This window comes from Pipra filicauda, unplaced genomic scaffold, assembly GCF_003945595.2.
Source record: "Pipra filicauda isolate LSUMZ 115617 unplaced genomic scaffold, ASM394559v2 scaffold4_size7858003_pilon, whole genome shotgun sequence".
Lineage (NCBI taxonomy): Eukaryota > Metazoa > Chordata > Aves > Passeriformes > Pipridae > Pipra > Pipra filicauda.
This window is the reverse complement of record NW_024104643.1, coordinates 4,145,475-4,164,377: the sequence shown is the minus strand read 5'-3', so window position 1 is coordinate 4,164,377 and position 18,903 is coordinate 4,145,475. Positions and strand designations below refer to the sequence as shown.

Genomic DNA, 18,903 nt, shown 5'->3' with positions numbered 1-18,903 from the left:
TGAAGCAAACAGCAAACTTTTATTATTTCAAGCATTATGAAAAGTCAGGGAGCAGTGTAAGAGAGTGAAAATGCCCACATTTAAGAAGTTTGTCTGCATCTGTATGCACACAGCTACTTGACACTGATCCCAGAGAAAACAAATACTAATGATTCTGAAGAATCAAGAAAATTGATGTTTCCAACAGCAATCTCGGAAAGAAACTTTTCAGTCTCTTTAGTCTAGAATATGAGGTAGCATAAAGACTACAGATGTCTCAAGTAAACAGTGTTTGCTATTATCATATCCAATATGAATATTCATATCTGTAAAAAAATAGAACCTGAGCATGTAAACTTCTCAGTCAGCAAGCTGCAGCTCTGGCTCTCTGTCTTGGGAAAGTTTTGTTTTGAAGACTACAGATCAGACAAACTGAAAACAGAGTTTTACTAGGAAGCATTTCACTTCAGACTGATCTGCTGAACACAGTTAACAGCAGGGAATTAAGTCAATCAGCATTCCATTTCTCCCTGATGTGTGCAAAATCAAGTGATTAGAAAAGTCATCAAGGGATCTTCGTGAGAGAGATTAATTACATTATGTATATAAATATAAAACACTTTGGTATTTTAAAAAACAGGAGTAGAGTTTAAAGAAGAATGTGAGGCTTTGATGATGACAAAGACGTTTTTCCTATTTTTGTTCCAAACAGCACAACCCAGCACCTTAATTGGGAATTCCAGTAAATGGAATCACTGTATGTAAACTGTATTTTCAAGTCTTTAGAACCAAAGCAAAAGAAAAGATACAAATGGCTGTAAAACTTCCCTTCTTCACGCTCATAAGATGTTACACTTGTGGATACTTTCATGAGCCCCGGCTGGAAGATTGAAGATGTAGCAAGTTAAGGAAGCATTATGACAACATATCACATTCCCCAAATCTGTTTGAATATGTATTGGGGTTTGCAAAGAAAGAAGCTAACAAGGTTATTTCCCGTTTAAATAGGAGATGGAAAAAGCCATAGCTAAAGCTTACTCAGTACAATGCCAGAGAGAAATGAAAAATGAACAAGTCACCTGAAAGTGAACCTATTTTCCTTTCCAGCAAGACTATCCACGAGGCATGTGGATAGTGTTGAAATGCATGGTACTTCTGAAGAAAGCAATCACACTAAGATGCCAAGAAACTAGGATGGTCACGGAAAAGAATGCAAGAGCATCAAAACTCAGAAATTCAGGCTTCAAAATTAAAAAATTACATCGAAGTTGATTTGCAAATCAGCATGGACTTTTTTCTATTTCTTCATCTCGAGTATACTTCTGGCAAGTTTAATTAGCACATTTTGTGCTGTGTGGCAAATCACTGTTAAAAACACAAGCTAAATAATCCAAGATCTTCCCATCCTTACCTCAAAACTCAGTAAGTCAATCTTACCTTTCCCCTTTCCCAAACCTGGGTGCAGAAAAAGGATATCATTGCGTGGGACTGCAGGTGGCAGAGGAGCTTCTCCAGGGGAGGATAGCAGCTCAGGGATGGAACACAGCCCACCATGACCAGCTTGTGCTTGGCTCTCGTGATGGCAACATTCAGGCGCCGCCAGTCCTTCAGGAGGTTGCCAAGCTGTCAGATAAATGGAACTTGCTTTTATTTGTCCTATTTAATGTAGATAAAACACTCGTTTTCAAAAGGCATCTGACTGCTACAATTGACTGGCACAAAGGTAGTATGACCAACTTACATTTTCATCATTGCTGTTCCTAACAAAAGACACGATTATGATACTTTTGTCTCTTCCTTGGTATTTGTCGACCGTGTTGACTTCCACTCTGTTCTCCTTCAGTTTTGCCATCAAATCAGTGATTGTTTTTAACTGGTGTCTGTAGGGTGATATGATGCCAATGTCTGAAGGCTTGCAGCCAGCCTGAATGGAGCAGGAACAGAAGAAAAAAGCTGTCACTGCAGTTGGCTTGGGAAACTCATCGCCATCACAAAACCCTCAAGGATTTCTTTATTTTTTTTTAAACAGTGCTGCAAGATATTGTGTCTACACTAAGTCATCAATGGAACTATAGGTGTGACTGGTATTACTAAAGAAAACAGAAAACCTGAGTTACTGCAAGATCCCAAGCTTTGTCCTAACTTAGCACAAAGACAGATACCCAGGAAAGCCTCATTTTTCTTTCTTTGTCAAACTGTGAGGTGAACTCTGAGAACTCCTAGTCTGTATTACTGGATGAAATAAGGAAGAAAGGCAAATCCTCTCCCATCCCTCCCAAAGAAGTGCTCATCTCTTAAAAGAATTTGGCATCCAGCTGATTTATTTACATCCTAAATCCAGCCAGGCAAGGCACAGGGAAGGGAATGCAGAGCTCAGGCTCCTCACTGTACTGACATGCAGACAACCCTCGATTTATCCTTAAGATTATCCCTCAAAGAATAACCCAAAACATAGGAGGTGCCATTACTATAGCAATGTAAGAATCATTAGTTATAAAGCTGCCCCTCCAAACAATTCACTGAAGTGAGAGTTACCTTAATAAATAAGGATGTGAGAAAGAGCACTATTTTAGCTTCTGTCACATTACTTACGCCACCTTTTTCTGCATGTTCTGGTGCTGGGACCTTTAAAAATATAAACAGGACAGAATTACTTTTGCAGGCTATGACAGTGTACTGTATTCTGATCCCTTACTCATCATATCATATGTGGGTTTATACTAATAGTTTTAACTTAAAAAATAAGGCTAAGTGCTAAATTTTACAAATCAGAAGAGCCTGTACTGTAAAGTAACTAAAGAATGCTGGATTTGCAAAACAAGTTGGAACAAACTGCTGAAATGAGTTTCTAGAATGAGTTTGCATCTTAAGAAACTGCCAAACCTTAATGCTCTGACTTTACACCTCACACATTATAAATCAAAAGACTTACAGGGTAAGAGAGAAAATTACATTTTACATGGGATTTTTCTTTTAATGCTCTCCATACAGCAATATTTACAGTGACTTTTCCCCAGTTTTTTACATGTGTGAAAGCCTACATTTAAAACTAAAGCAAGAACTATCCGAAATGGTGGTCTTGAACTCCTGATCTTTTAAGAGAGCATTCACTGAATTCACCATTTCTTAACTATTAACTCCCTTTTCCTACACCTCGTATGAACGAATGAGGCCAAGAAGCCAAGAACAAGCTCAGAATGTCAACTCTTGTCATTGTGGTATCACAGTTCTGCAATTTATTCTCCTTGCTCAGCTCATGCCTTCTCTAAAGCTGAATTGTCAACAGCAAGAACTGATGGTGTCCATCCAGTAAACTGGGGTCAAGCAGACCTCTTTATTTGCAAAGAGTATAAAATTGAACAGACACTAAACTGCTTTCCAGCTCCAAATTCCATTTGCTACTTTTACTCATTTCCCGCCATTTTCTACCATAACCATTCCACTATTTTATACTGACATAAGCCATGTTTTCTTGGATGCCACTTTTAACATGTTCATCATGTTCTGTTTCCCTTCTCAATTTTGAGGACAGCATTGCCACTGAAAATGGGAGGTGGTGTAGTGTACCTTAAAGCAGCACTCTCAGAGTTGTACTACAACTGGTTTTACCTTTTTTTTTTGGAACTCAGTATTCTGAAAATGTCACATCTAAGAAGCCTCCAAACTCCACGTGCTCAAAGTTTTCTCCAAGCAGAAAAGCCCTGTTTTACTGAACAGCTGGTTTCTCTCCACAGTAGCATTAATGTAGCCAAAAACTACACAAAAACTATTTGAAGGAAAGAAGTTCTAAAAGCCAGGTCATGCTTATGATAACACATGCTTACATTTGTATTTCTCATGTTCACAAAGTGAACAGAACCCCCGATAAAACCAACTTTGGCCTAGAATTTCTCAGGAAACTTGCCCTAAATCAAGGATGTAATTTCTCAGTCTCCAGGCCCAAGCTGTCAGAAGCGCAGATGGACACAGGGCTTGGCAGAAAAGAAACAAATAGATTTCCCATTACTGTCACAAACACTTTGCATTATTACACAGTAAACAATAAAGGGTTTTTTTAGTTTTTTAAAAAAGCAAGCATAATAAATGGAAGCTTCCTGCTGGTATCATGGTGTTTTTTGCTTTCCTTTCTCCCTGTTTGTATCCCCCCCAGTATATTTCTTCATAAGCTTTTCTTGGTTATATTAAAAATACACAGGGGGAAAAAAACCACTATAAAGTCAAGGAAATACTGGTTTTGTTTGGTCTTGTATTCAGAGGGGGCTTTTCCATTTCTCCCCCCTCACCATGACCACCCCAACACATGGAGTTTTGACACCAAGTCCAAAAGGAGAAATGATATTATAGCCCCATGTCTGAACAAACCCAAGAATATTTTGGAAAGAGAAACTTTCCCCCTGTTCCTACAAACAGAACAGCTGTCTTACACTCAAGATGGGCTTTCTAGGAAAAAAAAAAATTCAAAATGGAACAGAAACTCTGGCTTCCCCATTACCAATTTCTCTATGACTACCAGATGAACAGTGTACCAATCAGTTTCCTCTTAAAAACTCTCTTTCCTGGGACCAACTGTCTGCTTTCCTGGGAAAGGGACTGCAGCTAGGGAGGCATTCCTGTCCCTGTTTAGTTTAGGCATTTTTAGAAATTTCTCTAAGTCATCAAAGTCAACACTGTTTCTTTTTAGGTCATTGAAGAGATTCTAATAGAATTGTCATAAAAAAATATAGGAATCCTGTAGAATGTTGTAGACAGCACAGGGAGGTTGGAGAGTTTTACCCAGAGTCAGCACAAAAGATCATCAGCTGATTCAATTATTGGCAAAACACAGTATTAATAGGAATCAACAGAAAACCTGCTAAGGAAGGAAGGAAGACTCAAATCTTCATAATTCAATCACCAACTATAGTGACAAGTACTAGAGACCACAAATATGTACTAATTTATTAATCTTTTTCTACATGTATTTAAATTCCTCCTCATTGTTCCTAGTCAGCTTCTTTGCAGAATTTTTATCTACTCTTGAGTTTTAATTTTCCAGCAAAAATTGGTGTCCTCATGAAAGGGCATGTCTAAACCAACTTACTCCTCCCTTACACTTCAGCATATAGAAAGTCTCCAAAATTCCATGGAGAATTATAGCTATTCCTGCCACTGGCTACACACTTTGAGCTACACTGGACATGAGAACAAAGTCTACAGTACTTTCCATATTTTCTGAAATATTACCTGAATTAAACATTTCAGCTGTTCCCAGATGTGATGGTTCCAGCAGCAGCTGATCAGCTACACCACCACCATTTGTGTGTGCTGCACATTTTCCATGGAACCAGAAAATCATCCTCTGAAGTTCCCTATTTTACCCTACCTAAGCTGTATCAAGTTTTACATGTTGACTGTGTTGAGAACTTGCATTAAAATACAATGCTGAAAGAACATAATGAACTTTACCTTCTCTGTGTTCAGAAAACACACAGGTGTGTCTGGATCAAGTACTTCTTTCAGCCACGTTTTTGAAGCATCCACAAGGTCCAGTTTCAATTTTTTTAGGTTGGGCAAGTTAACAGTGGCATTTGACACCTTCTCTGAGCCACATTCCAGTTTGCCTTCATACACTAACATGTTACTCAGTGACATAATCTTACTAAAGATTTAAAAAAACAAGAAAAGGGATAAAAATCTTGCCCTTTCAATCCCACATTAGAAACACAGCGTAATAAATAAAAGTTTAAATTACCTATTCATTCTGTATTGCACAGTTAATTGGACAACAGCATTCTGGTTTTGTTCCAGCCTTTTAAATAAGCTTTCACTCATGCCAAGATCTCTGTTACAACACAAACACAAAACCCAAAAGTGTATCAGTCAGAACACTGCAAGAGCCTTCCCAGAATTCATTACTAGTCACTGTCCAGCAGCATTTTATCTTACCTTGCTTCTGCATTCAGCACAAGTGGAGGCAGCTGCTGATGATCCCCCACCAGCACAAACCTTTTGGAGCAGAACAGTGGGCCCAGGCAGATGAGCTGGCTTATTTGGGAAGCTTCATCAACTATACAGAAATCAAATTGCTTCTGAACAAAGATAGGGTGATTTACTCCCATGCAAGACGTTGCCACCACTGGCTGAAAATTGAGACACACTCTAAGGATAAGGTACATTTTATATCCTTTACTACTATGTTTTCCAGGTTAAAACAAAAAATATTTCCCCTTAAACTAAACAGCTTGACATCTTCTTGCATCAATTGCAAGTGACAAACAAGCCAGCTTCAGAGCAGACTGTAGCAAATAACCCGTTCCTGCCATGTGTTCAAAGACATGCCAAGCTCTCTGCCTGTACAATTCATGGAGGGTGCTGAAGTGACTCGTGTAACAAGATCTCAGAGAAAAGCACTGGGGTGTTTGGGACTTATTACTTACAATGAAAAGTTACTTTGTGTGGACATTAACAGGCTGAAAGTTGAGAAGCATTGTCTATGCTGGTCATTATCAGCTATAAACAAATTGAAGCCATGCAGAGATTGAGTATCTTTTCCAGCCCAGATTTCTTACAGCAGTTCTCACCCTTGGGATGAGTTCTCCTCTGCAGCATCCGAACATAAAATCCTGACGTGATTATCTTTAATAATTTGCAGCAAAACCCACTTTTCTCACCTGACTATTATAGACCTCTTCCAAGTCTGTTACAGATTTAATTGATTTGGACCTGCAAATTTCTTCTTCTGTATATTTCTGAATATCTGGATGGACCTTCTGAGCTCGCCCTAGGCGCAGAAAACCAACTTTGAATTTGGCCAACTTGAGCAGGATGTTGTCCACAGCCGTGTGTGTAAAACTAGTCAGAAGAACACTGAAGCCACAAGCAGAAAGAATTCTCACCTAATGAGTGGCAAAGGGAAGGGAAAGAAAAGTTATTAGTTCTCTACGAGAATAGGCAGTCCCATGTTTGACAAGGCAAAAAGCACAAGAGGTTCTGGAGAGAGCCAATAATGAGTTCAATTTGCTGGCTTCCCAAGGAGTCCCTTTTTTGAGCTGTCGCTCAGGATTTGAGGACTTGCTGATATCTGGAGCCAAAGAATTTTAACACTAAATTTTAACACTAAAGCATCACAGAAGTGATTAAATATCACACTTCAATCTCCTCCCTCCCACACATACTCCTACACAGGCAAGAGACAATCCCACACCACAAAATACAGTTTTAGTTCTACCAAATATAGGTTTTTAAGTAAAAAGAAGTGTATTTTCTTCTTTTAATCTAACAGTATCTATATAATTTCAGTCATGACAGCTAATTTTTGGACACTATACAGTTTGTTTAATGCTGTCCTCTAAATCTCAAAAAGAAAATTAAAATCAAGGTACATGATCTTACTAGAGCACATATTGTAGTTGTTTTTCCTGTTCCAGGCATACCCACAATAAGTGTGTAGTCTTTTGAAAGTAGCACTTGTTTCATTGCCTGTTTCTGAGGCTTATTTAGACCTTTGAGGAGAAAAATCAAAACTAAATTAGTACACTTCATCATAATTGTAACAATTACTAAAGTTAAAGCAAAACTATAATTTCCTCTTCTGCTAAAGCCCTTAATAAAGACAAGAACTGAGCAAAGTCTGCAGGTTCTAATGAAGATATGACATTAAACATGATACACAAGATAAATAGTAAAGGGTCTGCACTACAATCCTAGAAATAAGGAACTGAAGGCATTTTTATTTTTAGACCTTTTTGTGACTTTTTTTTTCTAATATCCTAAATGACCACCTCCATATATTGTGTATGGGCAGTTGTGTTTGATCAGGTCTTCCTGGGACTAAATTAGTCTTCAGCTAGATGGAAGACATGCAAGACGAGAACTTGGTTTAATAAGCAGAAAACTACCACTGGGCCCCAAAGGAGGAAAAATCACTTATATTCAGCATGATAAACACTTTGGCTATAGAGACTACTAAACAGAGGAGTAGAAAGTCACTTTGTACCCTTTAAAATATTTGCAACAGTTTCCTTTGCCTCTGGAGGAAGGACAGAGCTCAAGTGCTGAATGAAACGTGGTTTCTGGAAGTCAATTATCAAGTTGCGGAGCCTTTCACTGTGGATAAAAGCAAAACAAAACAAGAGTTGCAAGAAGAGTTACCAGTTAAGAAACTTTATGTGAAAAGATTGAAAGTGTAAAATTAATTTGGTTTTTCATACCTGACCGGAGAATCTTTCATCAATTTAGAAAGATTTTCAAAAGGGACTCCTATACCAAAATCTCCCTCTTCATGATCCAACCTAAATACGGTGTTCTTGGGGAGCTTTGACAAATTCCTGAGGGATGACATAACATGGATAAAATAATTCTGTTCACCAGCAGTGTGTTCATGATGAAAGACTTGTTCAATGGTATCTTCCAGAGATCCCAGAGTGAAACATTAGCTAATAAAGATACACTATTAGCTGATCTAAGTAAAACATGCTCACAGCCCAATTTAATGCAATATAGACTGAATAATGAAAGTTATGGATATTACTGTATCCATATGACTGTCTCATGTTGGAGATGTGAATAAATGGAGTTTAAACATGTTTTTGTGTTAAATCAACAGGCATATCCATTGACCAAGTACTGACATTTTCCATCAAGAGAAGAGAATTTCTGAAGGGTGCCCCAAGCCCAGCAAGAAGAGTTAGAACAAGTCACAGGTTTTTGGACACTTAGAAGTGCCCCTCCTGAAGCGAGGACCACAGTGTTTTCAAACAGGTATTTTTCTTTTTGTCCTATTACCTGCCCAACAAACAGGAGACTTTTGTTCCACTGACTTCTCTAACATAGCCAGTAGCCAAACCAAGTAAACCCTTTTCCTCTCCACTCACAACCACTCGATCACCAACCAACAGGTTTGTTCCAGGTATGGCACCACTTCTGCGTTGAAAAAAATGTAGGTACTGTCCCTCGGAAATCTCACGTACTTCCTCCACTCTGATCAAGTTTCCAACACAATCTCCAGCCTTCTCTCTGAATATATGAGAAAAAGAAATATATTTTAATATTAATAACTTCTCGGGAAGAGAAATATTAAAAAAAAAACTCACACAAGTAAAAAAAAAAATATCACCTACAACCAACCACCAAAACCAAAAAAACAAAAAAAAAATTCCCAAAGCAGTAAATAACAACCCAAACACAGTCAGAACTGGGAAGACTAATCAGGCACTTGACAAATTGTCATTGTGCCAAGTAAACCTTCAGAAACAGCACCGTGGACTGGGATCAGTCAGCACCAGCCTCAGCCCACAGAGACACAAATAGAATTACACTTGTGCTTCTTAAGGCTGAGGTTGCAATTTGCTGCTTCCCATGTGTGACTTAACAACAACCACCAAACAAACACCATAGTGCAAACACAAAACCAGTAAATTCATTAGGTTAATGTCTCCATTAGGTCACGTCTCAAAAAATCCACCTGTGCAAGTAGCATATTTGAGTGCTTCTAACAGCACTAGAAAACATCTAGCTTTGCTGGCAGTGAAAACACCAGTGGGCAATGTCTCACTTTCAGGAGGAACCATCATTTGCATCAGGTTAGAAATTACACCTCACCTTTCCAAAGAAGGTATCATCCATATATTTTTATATCCCTTTTTACCCTCCCCACTTTGCAGCTCCAGGGTTAACATCAGGTACCACAGGCTGAAATACTCCAGGTGGGAGGGTTTCAGGTGCTGGGTCTCTCTGTCGATAACAGGTGCCAGAGCAGGAGGAAAGGACACACTAGCCATCTTCTGCTCTACAGCTCTAGGAATACAACCAAGCACAGGAAAGAATCAACCTGCATCTATTTGCTTGCACGTCCATATGTACATAATGACAATCTAAATATATACTGTAACATACCAGATAGATTAATCTATCATCACTGAAGTCAAGCTGAATCTGTATCCTTTGTTCATGTGAGTAATCTTCTATTAGTAACCTTACATCATCTCTATGATTTTGAATTATCAAGGAACATAAATTAATCAAAGACCAATTAAAGGCATTTCAAAGATAGTACTGTATACATTTACATAGTTGAATGTAATACTCAATACACAGACAGGTCAATTTATCTCACAACTAAACACCAGATATTATACCTAATCACACATACAAAATACAATCAAATAGCAAAAAGTTAGTTCACCAGTGAATAGCTACCCAGTTAGAAACAATCTTGGTGCTGTAACAACTGAGTATTAGAAGTCATATTGCACTTTACATAACCTACTTTACAAAGACATATCATGGATGCCCACAAAGCTGGCTCCCTCCACATACAATTTTACCCCTACAATTTTAAAAATAATCAGGTGTTCTGGTTACACAAGATCACACCAAAGGCTCTCCTGTTCTAACATATCTCATTTGACCTCTTCAGTATAAGAGATGGTTCTGGTTTTGTGCAGCATAAAGACTAAAACTTTACGTGAAAATTTAGCAAATATCTGCTCATTACTTCTCTTTAACAGGCAATGCAACAACACTTTAGCAGAGTAATATCAATGCATCATTACTTGTGTGATATCCTACAGGGAAACAATCTTCTACAGAGTCAAAGTGAAAGAGTTGTTATCCAGCCAGAATCCAGGCCTAAAAGACCTCCTCTTTCAAAGAGTTGCAAGAATATAGCTTTTTAAAATTTTAAATATTATTAACTTATATATAACAGATCTGTTATTGTCATCAAGTATTTTGTTGAGACTTACCTCAGATTTTCTCTTGCAGAAAGTGTACCTGAGCAAATACATTAAGTCTCTGGGAGATCAGACCCTGCATTACAAAAGTTGCAAGGGAGTCTGTGAAAGATTCTTTTGGGGTGCAAGAGTCCCCAGTAAAGAAATAAGAAGCTGTCAACCCCAAAAATGAAGCCACTGTATCAAAAGCTATGATTATTCAAACTTATTTAGAAACATTAGTCAGACTTTTTTTTTTTTTACCTGCTGTATAGGTAGCAATTGTGCATTTGAGAGCAATATTTACAGGCTTGACTGTCATCAATCACAGGAGGCAAAGCAGCAAGCTGTGAATGCTGCCTTCCCACAGCAGATTTGTAGGTACTGTGCGTTAAGTAGAAGGCCACGTGGTTTCTCAACTTCATTAATTCTGTCAGAAAAGAACCAACTAAGCTGATGTTTTTGTTTGCAACAGTTTCTAACTCAAAAGTAATTAGCCATCAACTTTTTAGTCAGCTAAGAAGTGATTATTCACATAACAAATCCCTCTGCTATATTAATAAAATAGTAGAGTTTTTAACATAAGCTTATTGGAAGTAGTGATGTTATAACATGATGCATCCCTACGTACAGCTATTTTGGTAAAAGGAAACCTTGCAGGCAACATGAGAGGTTTTAGCAATAGATAAGATAATTCTGGTTTCCAGGGAAGGGGAACAACTTTACCTCTTCTGTCCAGACGGGCTCCAGAAACAGGATACATTGTACCAGTTTTGAGATAAAGAAGAAATCCAGCTTCAGGATCTGCTCTCCGCTCTAAATTCAACAGTGTGTACAGAATAACCTGCAAACATTTGAGAGAAACTTACTGCAATATGTTTGTCGTGGTTTAACCCCAAGTTTAAAGCCAAGTACCACATGGCTGCTCACCCACTGCCCCACCAGTGGGATCGGGGAGGGAATCGGAAAGGGAAAAGCTGGAAAACTCATGAGATAAAGACAGTCTAACAGGAAAAGCAAAAGCCATGCACACAACCAAAGCAAAACAAGGAAATCATTCCCACTTCCCATGGGCAGCGGGAGTTCAGCCACTTCCAGGAGAGCAGAGCCCCATCCCATGTAACGGTGACTTGGGCAGACAAACGCCATCACTCCAAACACATCCCCTCAAGCTTCCCCCTTCCTTCCCCCCCATCATACACCGAGCACGAGCATGGTGATCAGCTCTATGGTCTGGAATGTCCCTTTGGTCAGCTGGGATCCCCTGTCCCTGCTGTGTCCCCTCCAAACTTCCCATCAGCCCCAGACTCCTCCCCAGTGTGGCAGGACAGGGAGCAGGAAAGGCCTTGGGACTGTGTGCTCTGCTCAGCAATAACAAAAACATCTCCATTATCAATAAACCTGTGCTCAGCACAAATCCAAAAGACAGCCCATACTATCTCTAGTGAAGGAATTTATCTCTACTCCAGGCAAAACCAGCACAGTATTAAAACCAAAATACATTCCAAACAGTATTCAGCTCTTCCATAATTTATATGGCTAAACACTCGTTATTGTCACAAGTATTCTAGAAGCCATAAGCAGTAAGAACCTGACCAAGGATTGAAATTAAAAGGCAACTTCAGAAGTTAATAACAAGACTACTGCCTCTAGATCAGGCCAGCTATCTGGAAATATGCACAACACTAATTCCTGAAGCAGTTTGCCTCAACCTAATATTTGAATGCAGCAAGAAGAGACTAAAGAACACATATTTCAGGATAAAAACCAAAAATGTGTTTGAAAGTGGTAAATGTATGTACTTCTTACTCCTCAGTTCACTTCCATTTTATACCAGGAGCTTTGGGCATGCCAGGATCAACCATCCCTGAATTTAGAGTATACCAAAAAATGGTCACATTCATAAGACAAAATAGTTCATCTAATCAAACAAGAAAGTATCCCCAGTCTCTGACAGTGAAACTGGACAATGGGTGTTTGTACCTGACTCCTGTGCTCTATGGAGTTAGATTCCTTGCCAGACTTGAGCTCCAATGGCATTACCCGAGACTGCACTCCAGACTGGCAATGGATTTTCACCCTGGCTGTAACATCAATCTTCCCCTTCAACCCAAACCTGGGAGACCAGATATTCTCTTCGATGTCCAAGATATCTACAATCTCTATCTTAGAAGATACAACTTCTGTTTTTTCACCATTTGACCTAGGAAGAAAAATTAAGCCAGAAGTTAACAATTTTGCTTAATTCTTAACATTTAAACATTCAAATGTGTTGCAATTAAATATGTAAATTTTTTGCATTATAGGTTCTCTTTAGGAACTAACTTTAGAAATAAAATGAATCAAGTTTCACTCAAACTCTCTTCCTATTAACAGACGAAGTGTCACATCAGAAACTAAGTGTAGTTTTGCTGTTCACCTGAATTTCAAACTTTAAATGAGACTCTTAAACTGCTTGTAATTGTCTTTGGTCTTTTGTCAACAACCACACTCAAAAACAAAAAAAAATTAATGATATACACAGGACAGCAGCATACAGATTTTACCTAGACCTGCCATTTCACTGAAACTTTAACACCCTGTGGTTATTACAATTAACAGCAAGAAGCTATAGACAAGAGGAGCTCAGCAGCAGTTGAGTTAAATCACTATTTCACTGAAAAACTGTTGAATCAGTCAAAAATTCCATTTGATTACTAGTTTCACATTCTGATTTGCAGTGTTGCACATATTTACAGTAAATGCTAGCTTTCAAATCAGCAGTTCAAATATCCTTGCTTTTCTAATTACTAAAATCTCTAGTTTGTACCAGACTGTTCACAAGGATTTTAAGATCAGTAAGATTTTTATGTCAGTTCACCCTCAGGCTTCATGTCTTGTCCCAGTACTCACTATGGCAGCTAAATATGTAGCTCTAGATCAGCCACACTGGCAGTGAGGCCATGAATTAGCTACAAATCACTGAACAAATGTGCAGGAAAAGCACTGTTCTGAAAATCAAAAGTGAACTAAAGAAGGTACACAATATAGAATGGTTTTAACTTTCAACTCCTGGCTTCTTACAGTTTTAGTTGCATTTCATTTTGGTTCACTGGATTGTGCATGAAGTCTTCTGCCCATTTAAAAAATGATGGCAAATATTCTTCCACCTCCTGCATTATTTCTGCTTGTTTCAGATTTAAGTGATACCTGAAAAATAAAACCACACACATTAAGGAGAAAGAAATATGAGATTTGCTGCTGGTACTAGAGAGATTTTGTCTTGAATATCTACAAGATTAATGACAGTAACTGTCAAGTTTTAATAAGCATCTAAAAATTGTAGATAATGACATCTTAGTTAAGCTGGCATTCACTGGAAAATACCTCATTATTCTACAGCAACAGAGAAATACAAGTGGGTTTTGCACAAAAAGGTTCATACAAGTGTAAATGACCACAGCCAGCAGCCTCAAGCAATTACTTTCCAATCCCAACAAACAGTGGCCTGCATATGCAAAAAGGAATTGCAAATTAACAGTTTCATGGAGGCCCAGGGTGACAAAGGCCTTTAAGTAATCTTAGGAGTCACAATTCAAAATATTACCTTCATAACAGAACTAGAGTAATAAATCTTCTTTCTACAGTTTTAACTTCCAACTCATCTGGGGCTAAAAGGTACTGACATTGCCCAACAGGCAATTTTTAACAGTCTAAATATAATGATTTTTATTTTTTACGTGAGTAGAATTAGATTTTAATGAAGTCTGCAGTAAAATGCTAAAACTGACAGCCATCTTACCATTTTCTGATGGAAATATTAAGACTATTTATTTGGCTAGCATTTCTATCAGCTTTGTTGAGAAAATAAGTGAAATGTCTTCTAGCAACTGAGCCTTTAAGTAACCTGATAAAGAATATGAAAACCTCAGACATTAAATGCTTGGTCAGTCACAAATTTCTAGTTCATCTCCTGAGCATAATAATGAATTATGTTTGTCACATTTAAATCAGCCTGGAAATCTAATGTTACAGGCACAAACACTGCAACCTGCTTGTCCTGAAGGAATAAACCCCCACATACACATAGTTACTCCAGAAGCACAGTTTGGATCCACAGAAGTAGCTCAGCAGGGAAGTCAAACAAAATTACATTATTAAATGGGGAATTATCTTACTAAAAGGTACCCCATTTCCATCAAGCAAAGTCATTTGGCACAATACTCTCCAGACAACAGTGCTACATTTTCTAAAGTGTAACTTAAAGTGTTCCTGCCCTGTCTTCCAAACATAAAAGACACTTGTAATGCTACTTACATTTCTTTGAGATACTTTTGTCCATACACGATTTTATTTGCTAGTTCTAGTACTTTTTCTTGTGTCAAGTTATTTGTTACAGATTGCTGGAAAATGTCATGAAGAATTGTACCAACGAGCATTTGGCGCGAACCAGACTCTGAGCCCTGCAACAGATGTTACAACACATCAAGATTTATGCCACTTCATACCAACTTTATAGTAAAGTTTCTGGGTTTTTTTGCTGCAGATCATGGACTGCACTTATTTAATTGCAAGATCATGACAGCTTTCACCTCACTAATTACTGTCCAGTCAAACCCAACTGTGAAAGCAGCCAAATTGAAACGAGTCTCTCCTATTGCTTTAGCTCTCATGTTTATCCCAACCCTGATAACGTTAGGATATAATCCCCATGTGATTGATAGGTGAGAAACAAAGGCACAGATTAAAATGAATTTTGAGAAACAGTAGTATTTCCTAATGCAAATACTTACCTTTACAATCTTACACATATTTTTTGCACAAAGCAGTTTCCTGTGTGTTACCAACTCACAGGAGAACCATTCCAAGTATCTCCAAAATGGCTCAGAAACCCATCAGCAGGGCTGGGCTCTGTAGAGTCACAAGAACTGAAAGTGGTAGCAAAACGACCTCTGTGTGAGTCACCACCAAACAACTGGAAGTTTATTCACTGTGATATTACAGGATCTCTTACAGACCAGTCACTTGTGGATTGCACTCACAATGTGGATGGTGTTATCCCAGTGTCAGGGATTGTCAGTGCATTGTCCCAAACAATTATTCTATTCCCATCACTCCTCTAATAAGGGGCTGACACCATTTCCTAGTCTTAATTCCCTGTACTTAATTTTCTTGTTTCAGTCACAGACTCCCAGCCAGGCTGGGAGTTTACCACTCCATTACAATTCTCTTACTCATCGGGATTTATATTCCTATCCTGTCTGGAAGTTTTCATCAGCTGAGACTGGCAGCTGTTGCTTCTCTGCCATCCACATATCAGCAAGGATACTACCACAAGAAACCTCTTTCAGTGGTCCAGCAGCTGGATTCAGACTCTTATTTTTCAGAGGCTCTTGGCCAAGAGTGGTAATGTTTTCATATGAATGAGGGGCAGATCCTTCACAAAGGATTTATACCCACACAAAATGTGGCAAGAGATTATCAAGGAAGTTATCAGAATTTTAAGTGGAAAGACCACTTCTTTAGCCCAGTAACTGTGTTAAAAATACTGGATTATTTCAGCTGCAATTCTCAAAAAACACCAAGAATTTCAACCAGAGACAGTTTCCATCCCAAATTATTCTGTGTTGGACATTTTGCAGTACAGCATCACAGCCAGAATGAACACTGAGTGAACCCACCAGTCTCAACAGAGCAGTAACTCATTAGAGGCCTGACAGTCTGGAACTCACTCTTACCCTGAACCGTTCGCTCAGCACTGCCCTTCTCACACAGCGGATGCTGTTTGATACCGTAGTGCCAGAGAGCAGCAGGTCTGGGTACAGAACCAGGTACCCACGCTGCTCACCGATGACCCACGTGCCGGAGCTACACTCCCCTTCCAAATGAATGATGTCCCCTGGAACAACGGGAACAGACTCCCTGCCATGGAATACATTGGAACAGTCAGTGGCAGTACGGACACAACGTATCAGTAACTACACATTAACGTGGCAGACGCAGTTCTTTGAAACAGGAGGTTATTGGGACTCTTTTTTTAAGAAGTTGACTTAAATAAATCCTGAAAGTGAATAAAGGCATTTTTACTGACAAAACCCATCATTTTGAATACTAGATCATGCATCAGGACAGCCTGTAAGTAGGGAAATCCTGTTGACTTCAAGTCATTCCAGACTGATGTGTTGAACTATTTCAGCATTGTTATGTTTTACTGCTTTTGCATTACATGAGTTCTACCTTCCTACTGAACAATTCTATTTGTTTCAGAAACTCAGCAAAATCTAAAAATATTTGGAATGATCTGGAAATTTCAGGGTTCAAGATCTTAGATATTTTTTCCTTGAAGAAATAATGTCTTATACTTTTCTCCCACCTTTCAGTCTTGGACAGAAAATGAAAAGCAATGCCAAATAGCACATGCACCCCCATGTGTTTCAAAATACTATCCAGTCTTTTCTCCTGTAACACACCATGCAACACAATTAGTTGTAAATTAGAATCTTATCCTTACATGAAAACAACTTTTGCAGTGGGGCTCAAGCTAAGGTGATTTTAACAGGCTGCAGAAAGCCCTCATGTTTTACAGATGTGGCTTTGTACATCTATATGTACAAATATACTTGTATATTTGTACATATAAATATACACTTCTAATTAATGCAAAACAGTCAAACAAAATAGCCTGCCTAGAGTTTAATGCCTTGCTGTTTGTCAGTACAAAGGCAAATTAAAACTGTAAGGTAGCAATACCCACTCAACACAAGTTACCTGACATCAGTTCTCTCGAGATGAATATCCATTACACTGACATACTGATAATGTTACATTAAATAAAGGTTGCTTCAGGATTTTGTATCATTTCTAAGTAAGACTGCTCTCAAAGGCAACACAAAGAAAATTTACTTAATAATCCAGTACTTCATTCTCTTTTCAGACATCTACATAATGAATTACCAGCCATTCCTAAGAATGCACAGCTCTGTATCTTCTAGCGAGTGAGATGCTGTAATTCTCAAGTGTTTCTCAGGGTCACTTCCATTTCTCTGTATCAGGCTGACTTCCAGCACACGGTATCTGTTGTTCAGCCCCTTCCTCAGTATCGTGTCGGGGCAGTCAGCCACTTTCTTCTGAAAACTGAAGAACGGCTCATTGAGAGACAGAACACTACCTGAAAACAGCCAGCCTATATACAAAGCAAGGAAAAGCTTCAAATATAAACCCAACTTTAATCCCCTTCAATTTTAATACATATTTAGTGTGGTTTTGCAGTTCTACGCAGGTAAAGCACAGGAAAGCTCTCTGGTGGTGTTTTCACGTTCTTTTTAGGTGACAGGGATGAAAAACAAGCATTTGGACATAGGAGACGTAAGGAAGGAGACATAAATACTAAGTAAGGGGCTATTTATTGCAAGTGCTTCATTTTGGTGTCCACGTATTCATATTCACTTGAAAGTTAATTACAACTGCACTGCAAACCCTGCGCTTGTGAGAAAGCTTCTATCTCCCTGCACACACGAACTCCCGGTCACCCAAGTACCTCAAACACGGAGCAGTAATCTTTTTTACCCATTAACTTGAAGTTGATTAGAAAACTGATATTCGAGGCTCAGTTTTCCAATAGCCAAAGCCTGAGACAGAGCAGCAGGGCCGCTCTCCTGGCACGGAGCTGTGCCCGCCGGAGCTCCAGCGGCCCCGCCGCCCGCCCTGCCCGGCGCAAACACTCCTCACCCGCTCGGCAGAGTCGGGTTCCCTTCCCCGCTTACCCCCGGCGGTCCCGAGGGCTCCCCACCTCTCCCCCATGCCCGAGGAAGGCCGCTGCGGCCCTCAGGACCCCCATCCCGCCTTCCCGCGCGCGGAGCCGGGAGCGTTTCCAAAGTTCGAACTCCCCGCGCTACGGGTCGTCTCCGCCCAGCTGCTCTTCCCCGCGCTCGGCTGCTACCTCTCGGCCATGGGCAGGTCCCGTGAGGCGCTCGGCTCGGCTTGCCTCGTCCCGCGGCTCACACGGCTCCCTCACAGCGCACCTCAGCCCCGCGGCTCCCTCACACGACCCCTCAGTCCCCTCACACGGCCCCTCAGGCCCCCACGGCAGCGGCGCGGGCCCCGCCCAGCGCGGGTAGCGCGGGCCAATGGGAGGCGGCGGGACGGCGGTCGCCGCGCGCGCGGGCCGAAGGCGCGGAGCGGCGCGCGGCTCCTCGCGCCACCGGGAGGGAGGGGGGAGAAGGGCGGGGCCTGCGCCGCGAGGGGGCGCGAGCGG

The 18,903-nt window shown here is 39.8% G+C and overlaps 1 protein-coding gene across 1 annotated transcript; it reads right to left on the bottom strand.

Annotated features, from left to right (window-relative positions):
- Window positions 1–18,711, bottom strand: DNA2 (DNA replication helicase/nuclease 2). The gene is made up of 21 exons (XM_027750566.2): window positions 18,589–18,711; window positions 17,604–17,783; window positions 16,388–16,571; window positions 14,967–15,112; window positions 13,734–13,859; window positions 12,654–12,873; window positions 11,397–11,514; window positions 10,935–11,100; window positions 9,559–9,753; window positions 8,743–8,973; window positions 8,169–8,285; window positions 7,955–8,064; window positions 7,351–7,460; window positions 6,630–6,854; window positions 5,905–6,098; window positions 5,711–5,800; window positions 5,425–5,617; window positions 2,515–2,604; window positions 1,721–1,903; window positions 1,456–1,602; window positions 1–875 (listed from the first exon to the last, which is right to left on the bottom strand). Exons 1-21 carry the CDS (start codon window positions 18,597–18,599, stop codon window positions 819–821), a joined length of 3,093 nt encoding a protein of 1,030 aa, XP_027606367.1. The 5' UTR covers window positions 18,600–18,711; the 3' UTR covers window positions 1–818.
- Window positions 18,712–18,903: the final 192 nt, after the last annotated feature.

Coding starts and splice junctions, on each gene's coding strand:
- DNA2 (XM_027750566.2), bottom strand. Junction 5,618..5,710: donor GTGCAATACAGAATGAATAG/GTAATTTAAACT, acceptor TTAAATCTTTAG/TAAGATTATGTCACTGAGTA. Junction 1,904..2,514: donor TCACATCCTTATTTATTAAG/GTAACTCTCACT, acceptor TGCTCCATTCAG/GCTGGCTGCAAGCCTTCAGA.